This window comes from Triticum dicoccoides, chromosome 7B (genome assembly GCF_002162155.2).
Source record: "Triticum dicoccoides isolate Atlit2015 ecotype Zavitan chromosome 7B, WEW_v2.0, whole genome shotgun sequence".
Classification (NCBI taxonomy): domain Eukaryota; kingdom Viridiplantae; phylum Streptophyta; class Magnoliopsida; order Poales; family Poaceae; genus Triticum; species Triticum dicoccoides.
The window spans coordinates 217767135-217775452 of NC_041393.1; the positions used below are offsets into that span (position 1 = coordinate 217767135).

The 8318-nt window shown below is 48.5% G+C and overlaps 1 protein-coding gene across 1 annotated transcript; it reads right to left on the reverse strand.

The window, feature by feature from the left end:
* Window positions 1-3069: 3069 nt before the first annotated feature.
* LOC119336052 lies at window positions 3070-7907 on the reverse strand. The gene is made up of 8 exons (XM_037608093.1): window positions 7668-7907; window positions 5599-6430; window positions 5194-5500; window positions 4708-4914; window positions 4453-4626; window positions 4081-4281; window positions 3879-3992; window positions 3070-3682 (listed from the first exon to the last, which is right to left on the reverse strand). Exons 2-8 carry the CDS (start codon window positions 6396-6398, stop codon window positions 3317-3319), a joined length of 2169 nt encoding a protein of 722 aa, XP_037463990.1. The 5' UTR covers window positions 6399-6430; window positions 7668-7907; the 3' UTR covers window positions 3070-3316.
* Window positions 7908-8318: the final 411 nt, after the last annotated feature.

Here is an 8318-nt window from a genome sequence, read left to right on the forward strand (position 1 = left end):
CACTAAGCATAGAAGCTAAGACGGCAGGGTTGGGATGGCCCAAGCGACGATGCCAGAGATCGACAGAGGCCAGCATGGATGTTGGAGGGGTGGCGGCAGGAACTCCATTAAGATAATAAAGATCTCCGGAGCTATTGAAGCGAGCGATCTCGGCCTTGGTCAGGTAATCCTTCACAGATAAACCAAAAGGGTCAAATTCAGCCGAAACTAGATTGTCGCAAGTAAATTGGCGAACAGAAATAAGATTTTTAATGAGGGCGGGTGCAACTAGAACATCACGGAGTAAAAGAGGTTTAGTGGAAGAGGGAAGTTGAGCCTGACCAACACAATATATAGGAACAGATGATCCATCTCCAAGGGTAATGAAAGGGAAAGGAGATTTAGTGCAAGATGATAACCAATTACTAGATGCAGACATATGACTAGAGGCCCCTGAATCAAAGATCCAATCCGTACCTGAGTTTCCTTGTGCAGCAAAGTTATTCATGGCCTGGAGAAAAGCAGCTTGATCCCAGCTCGGCGTCGCAGGTGAGGGTGGCGTCGGGAGCAGTGCCGGCGGATACGATGGTGAAGGCAGTAGGGCTGGCTGGGAAGTGTAGTAGGCGCCGCCGTCGGTGGAGTAGTGACCATGAGGAGCATACGTCGGGACGGCGTGAGAGGCATTGGCCGGCTGTGGTGGTGGTGGCGTCGGGAGCAGGGCCGGCTGAGGAGTGTAGTAGGCGCAGCCATCGGTGGTGTAATGACCATAAGGAGCATATGTCGGGGCGGCGTGATAGGCATTGGCCGACTGTCGGGGGTTGAGAACCCCGGGAGCACCAGTAGGCAGCCGAAGGCCGGGTTGCCAGGCACCTGAGTATGCCGGCGGAGCACCGAGGGCGGACAGAGCGTACCAGGGCATGGGCCATGCCTGAACGAGCCCCGTCCAAGGATCATGAGGAGGCCGCCATGCAACCGCAGATGGAGCACTGGTGGGTGGTGCAGGACTCGGTGCTGGTGATGTCGTAGGCGGAACCGAATGAGTCGACGGCGGCCTGTAGATAGGGTTTTTGCCGCGGTAGTTCGGACTAGGACGCCAGCCTGGGGGCAGTTGAGCAGATGATGATGCGGACGGCCCGGTGGCAGGAGCCGGCATGGAAGGCGGCCCTGGTGTAGACGGCGGAGGAGGACGAGCCGCAGCATGAAAGACCTTGGGGCGAGAGTCCTTGCGAGCTTGTGTTTCCGCCGCGAGTTGTAGCAGGGGACGAACTTCAGCGAAGGTAGGAGGAGGCCGTATCATCGGTATGAACGAGGCTTGCTTGTCAAAGTCTTCGCTGAGGCCGACGACGACGATGTTGATTAGCTGTGAGTCGCTGACTGTGTCACCGAGTTCGCGAAGCTCATCACCAATGGTCTTAACGCGCTGACAGAACAGGTTCACCGGGGCGTCTCCTTGCACCATATTGCGAAGCTCGGTGTGGAGAGCGTTTTTCCGAGCGTCGGTGTTGCTTTGGAAGAACTGACGGAGGGAGTGCCAGATGTTGGCAGCGGTGGCGCCGTCGTGATCGAGCATGTTGAAGATCTCGGTGGTGATGCGGGTGTAGAACCACTGGACGATCGCGAGATCATCTTTCAACCATTGCGGATCGTCGGGGCGGGGAAGACAGTTGGCGGTGACATGCGAGCGCAGGTTGCAGCGGCCAAGGTGGAGATCGAAGAGATGTCTCCAATGATAGTAGTTGTGGGCGGCGAGATCAAGAACTATGGGGATGTAGGGGCTGACGTCGGAGATTGTGTCAGCAAGAGATATTGGTGCGACGAGGATGGGTGCAGGGTAGTTTTGTGGAGCTATGGTGAGGGCCGAGAGAGAAGCGGCCGCGGCGTTGGCAGCCTTGGCGATGAGCGCGGCCCGGCGCTCGAAGTAGCCGGGCGGCGGCGGCGGCGGTGGCGTAGGCGGAGCCATACCCTAAACCCTGGGACCGGTATCTGATACCATGAAAGCTGAATAAAGCTGTTTCTTATTGATTGTTTGGTGCAGCATACAAGAGTATATAAGAGGGTACAAACCGACTTGAGGTACGAGTACAAAACTGACTTGGACTAGAAGTCGTATACCATAATGACTACTCTAACAAGAATGACAACACAACATTACTATCGCGTATCACATTTCATCCTGGCACATGGACTAGCGCGACAATGTGTACCTTCCATCTTGCAATATGTATCATTCATGGTGATAATAAATATACCTTTTCAAATTGCTTTTGTACATGACTTGCCTTTTCGTGAGTACAAACTTATGTTCATAGAAGCACAATATTTTAGGTCTAAATTCTCACAGAAAATGAAAATAACATAATACACATAACGTATCGATGAGGGGCGGCGTGCGGCCGCGCGCGGGGCATAGCTAGTTACCTCTAGAACTGATTGTAAATGGGTCGATGAACCTCCTAGAGTTTTGTTACCCTGTCTTGTGAACGGTGTAAAACTGCTTTGCAAATCAATAAAGCTGTCCTTTTTCTTAAAAAAAAGTGTATGAGACGACGATGGTAATTTTCTTTAGAAAATACTGTAGAAAATAGTCCTCTAAAAATCCTTTAAACATTGCTTTATGTGGCTTGAGTACCGATAGATTCCAAAGCCGGTGTTTCTAAAATGCGATTTGGCAGTGGTAGCGGGGGTCGGGGCACCGATACCTACCGCTGCCACTGCTCTCTATCTTGTTCTCGCTAGACAGTCGGCGGAGTGGAACCCTGACGCGGCCATCTTTGGTCCGACGAACGAGCCGGCCAACCATCAACCAGACCAGACCTCTCACTGTGCACTCGTGCCAAATACAGTCTCCCTCGCCGCTGCACCCATTACTGCTGCAGGAGCAATGCGATTGTGCGGCGGCCTATGCAGCATCCGGAGGCGTGGGTGGCGAGTCCCCTTCGTCGGCGGCCGTCCGAATCGTCTGACGACGGCGACCGGCTGCCGTTGGGCCGTCGCATTCGCATCTTCACGTCCATCGATATGTTTAGACTATAGTGGAGATAGCTCACACGAAAGCGCTCGTCAGATTCGTCGGTAGGAGGAAACAGTATAGAACTGCTGACGAATCGGCAAAGGACATAGACCAAATCTTTTTAGCCTCCAGGGGGCCATAGTGCCGTCCTTTTATGTCCTATACACTACTACAGAAAAAAGAAACAACATATAGAGATGTACAAACATATCATACAAGGGGCCCTAGTTCTGCTGCAAAAGCAACTTCTTTCGGGGTTTTCACCTCTCCAGGGTTTCCCAACCCTTTTTTCTTTTATGTAATAATGAGTAACTATAGAGGTGATCTTCACAAGTTCACCGGACCGCTGCCGCGCCGCTCCGACCATACCTCTCTCAGGAGCTCAAACCTGGCGTTCTCCAAGGAAGCTCCTCTCTGCTGAGCAGTGAAAGGCGTGGCGCCGTTTTCTGGCGAAGGTGGAGCGCTCTTGTCGAACAGGGACTCGAGGGGTGAGTCCAGGTCATCTAGATCGTCGTCGCTGGTGTACCCTCTCCTCTGGACCATCGAGGCTCTCCTGTCCAGCTTTGCGCTGCCTCCGGCTACCGACACTTTCTCCTCCACATCCAGTTGGGAAGGGGCGCGGTACGCGATAGGAGCAGCGATGCACGGGAATGCACTGATCGCATGTCTTGCGGTGTGACGCTCGAGCAAGCTCTGCATCATAATATGAAGTGCAGTGTCAAATACCATGTCTGTTGCGCAAATGTTTGATATGTCAGCATTTTTTTTTCGAAAAGGGGGGACTCCCCGGCCTCTGCATGTACGATGCATACGGCCACTTTGATATGTCAGCATGATAATGCTTGTAACTATATAATCCCAAAACATTTTCGTGAGAGAGAAACCACACCTCAGAATTCAGCTCCTCTAACACTATGCTAGGGACAGGATCGGGGCAGAACTCGTCAGGAGTGAAGTTGCACAGGATTCTTGTTACAAGTGGAAGCCCGACCGAAGGGCAGATCTGATAGACAGTGCAAAAGCTTAACGACAGCTCAATCCAACAGAAAACAGTACGATAAATTTGTCTGGAGCTATGCGCGGACACTGACCTCTTTCCTGATGGATTTTTCAATAAGCATGTCCTTCGGGGTCATCAGGAGATCGCTCAGTTCATTAAGCAGCTTAAAAGACTTTGCTTCAGCTGCACCAATTCTTTCATCATTCCCATTTCCTATGACGAAACCTTCATCCTCAGGGTCATCAGCATCAATGCCCAAGTTATCCGTCAACCATCTCGACCAATTTCCAATCTGCATAGACATTCATTTAATATAATAAAATCGACTAGCACATTCATAATATGTGAAAATGCACAATAATTTTGATCTCAACCACAATCATCATCCTAACAAACAATTTGATAAAGAAAATATAGGAAAATTATTTCGGGGTGCACTCAAAAGTTGGAATCAGGTACATACAGAATTTTTCAGCTGCGCTCCTGACCCAAAGCTTAGCTCACCAGCTGGGATCGGGAGGACTTTCGGGTCAACGATTGGGTCAGATATAGGGTCAGTTGGTATCTCACTAGCTGATTCACGAAGAATGGCATTAAACATTGCAACATCTAAACGGGCTACACATTGCTCCATCACCTGATAAAAGTACAACACGTCAAATACACAAATTAGAAATAATAAATATGTTTTCTTTAAACTAAAGATGTCAACCAATACCAGTTTTGCCAATACTGGCAAACAGCCACACTCATGCCCACCAGCACGAAGAGGGCAGAGTCTGCTGTATGCATCGTGAAATGCAGCCTTCCACAAGTTAACAGAGAAGGTGCCTTGCTGCTGATCACCCAAGGAAGGGCCTAACACTTTCCTAGCTTTTGGGGTTGACGAACCTTCTGCCGGGGTTTGCATATGAGGAGTTAATGCCTGGAAAAGAAATATTCTTCAGGAAGTCCACAATGTGGAGAAAGAAGACAAATTTAGAGAACAGTAGGTCCTTGAGAGAATCACTGCAGAGTACTCCCTCCGTTCGGAATTACTTGTCGCAGAAATGGATGTATCTAGACATATTTTAGTTCTAGATACATTCATTTCCGAGACAAGTAATTCCGAACGGAGGGAGTATTTATTTGTGAAACACTTGACTAGGAATGCAAGACCAGTTTGGAGCAAGTGATTATATATATGGCCTAAGGAAAATATTACCTGCCACCACACTGTCTCAACAATCCGAGAAAATATCCAAGATTCGATCCTCTCTAATGCAGCCAAAAGTGTACTGGTTTCCTGCCAATTATCTGCTATCTGTATGAAAGCAAGTTCAGTTTGCTTGCCGTTGGAGTTGTTTTTCCATGGCACTGGCATGGATCTGGGTGTGGATTTTCCATCAAACCATGGTGCACTGCCATTTAAGTTTTTAGTCGTCATGGTTGGAGTTGATTGACGCGAGATGCCAAAAGATTTTGAAATTATCTCTCTGAGAACAACTGTATTGGACAGCCAGTATGTTAACCTACATCAACAGTAGAATGTTAATGGGGGAAGCTTTATTCTTGTGCCACATCTCATACGCTGAATTCAAAAGTGAGATTAAGTGTAGTCATATCTTACCTTGAAGCATCATTACTACAGGATTTCACAACGAGAACAAGACCAGACACAGTATTTTTTGCTGCTGAAGCTCTCCTATCCGGGGACCAAAACTTGGATGCATGAGTGTACAGCCTAGAAAGACGCCGAGCCGGGGTATGCAACTTATGTGCTGAACTTCCATGCTCAGGCAATACAGAGTAAAGAGAAACTTCGAGTGCAGCAACTTCACGAAGTTCCTGCTCCATCTTCTCAAGTTTTGACTGTAGTTCCTCATTTCTCCGATGTAAAATTGCTTTGTCATCATCAACAATTTTTTCTTCAATATCAGCAATTTCATCATCAGTACCAGTACTCTGATCGCAATGTGGAGCTTCGTCTAACACATCGATCTCTTTGGCCTCTTCATTGCCTCTATCATCAATGGTTCCTGCTTCACTAACTATATCATCTGCCTCCTCGGACAGTTCTGATGGAGGGCGAGAAGGGATTTTCACAATATCTGGTCTTCTAACTTCAATTGCTCTAGCAGCATTAATTGCTGCTTTCCTAGGTTTTGGTGATCTGTTCTGAGTGTTGTTTGGTGCTTTCTGTTGCACCTTGTTTTGAACTTGACGACTTGTGCTGCTTTTGGCCATGCGAGGGCTATTTTCTTTGGTCTCTTTTTTCAAGAGCTTCTTTGGAACTACTGAACCTCTTTTCGCTCTATTGTCTTCACTACCATGAGCCTCACCTTGTGATGAAACAGAAACTCTGGATGGTTCATAATCTGATCTAACTCCCTTCTCATCTCTCACTTCACCATTCTCTTTGGCACCCATTTCAGGATACCTCTAATTTGTTAATCTGATTCCTGGAGAAATGATAAGACACAAATAATTACATAACCACGTTTGCAAAACAAGCCTGTCCACATAAGACTGAAAAATGAGGAAAATGTCGATGCCAGAAGAAATACAGCATTCAAATTCAGGCATAAAGGAATTAAAAACAAACACGTCGGAAGAAGAAACGCTACACAAAATGGGGGCTTATACTGGTTTGCAGTAGTAAGAATACACACCTCCAAGACGTGCTGTCTAATTCAAAAAGGTGAAGACGCAACTTTCTGAACCAAATCGTCATTCTCATTTTCATATAGGATGTGATGTCGAAATCAAGGAAGGTGCCAAAGGACTCCACTGATAAGAGACCTTAGGCGTCCCGTCCATCTTATATTTTTCTTTGAAACTTCATCAAAATATTTGCTACTTAGTTATACTGTGGAGGACAGGGGTGTGCTACCAGAGTAAACTAAAATTCATCTTTCTTTCTTTTAAAATGTAATAAATAGAGCCAAATTCTCGAAAAAGATCTAAAAAGATACGCTGCTTAACTACTTCACATGAAATGGCATAGCAGATCAGCAAGTCTTAATCGTTGCCTAAAAAATAACCAATAACAACTAGATAGGCGTAGGACTTCCAGTAATTGCTGCACACGGCCAATTGGTTCATCGAACATCTTAAATGAAGAAATTAGTACTAGTTCGCTGGGCAATATTCCTCCATAAATGCAGATTGTAAATGATCGCCAACCAAACCAAACCGCCGACCCGAAAGTCCTAATACTATTCAAGTCTGCAACCAACTTGCTCGTATCACAGGGAGAGCTCGCCGTGGACGACAAGGAAAAGGCAAGCAAGAGTGCACCAGCAAATCAAGCGCTCACGGGAACAACAGGGCTACAAAATTCGTGAATGTGGATCACAAACTAGAACTAATACACTATTCCACAGCCCCAAACGCCCAATCCCCATCAGGAAAACAGAAGGTTAGTGTAGAGACAAACGAAACAATGCCGCTCAACCAGAGATCCCGGTCGCTGGTCGCAAGCAGAGCGATGGAACTCCAAGCGGAACCACTCCCAGATATCAATGATCCAGACAGAGAAATAAACCAAGAAAGAAGCAAATCCGGCGCCGAAGGCTGTTCAAATCAAGAGCCACGCGGCTCACGAATCCCTCCGGAGATCCGGTGGGGGCATCGCGGAGCAAGGTTCCAGGCTCGGACGAGCGCAGCGGTCGAACGGAATAGAAAATCAGCGCTCACCGACTCCGGCGCGACGGCAGGCGGCGACCGCCCCGGCGTGGCGTTTTGCCGGGAGCCGCGCGGCTCAATGCGGGGAGCTGGCGCAGGAGAGGAGTTCGCGGCAGCTTCGGCCTTGCTCGAGGTGGGGGTCCCCGCGTCTGGCGCCGCGCGCGACCGTCGGCGCGAGAGGCGACGCACGTCGGGCTCGTGGGTGAACTGGCGCTGCCGGTGCGGGCGTGGGAGTGGTGGGCGAAGTGGTCGTCGTGTGTGGGGGAGGAGGTGGAGTCGCTGCTTATATCGGCCGTCCAGTGTGTTTTCCTTTTCCGCTTGAGAAGCATCCGACACGGCCCGGATCCGGTCACCATTGGTGAGGGTACCAACCGGCAAATGGTTCCTCTCTTTCTTTTCTCCAAGAAAAAAATGGGTTTTCTCTTCCCATTTTCATTTTTTGTACTGCAGCGTTTTTTCTAAACTAAAACTTTTGATTATTCATCAAACATCATGGTAGTACAAATAGCACCGGAAGTAACAAAAGTTAAATCTATTTTTGTAGGCCACCTAGCTACTACTAAAAGCACCGGAACGAGCCGAAGGCGCGTCACCGTCATCGTCCATTTCTCACCGGAGCTGGACAAACCTTGTTGTAGTAGACGGCTGAGAAGTCGTCGTGCT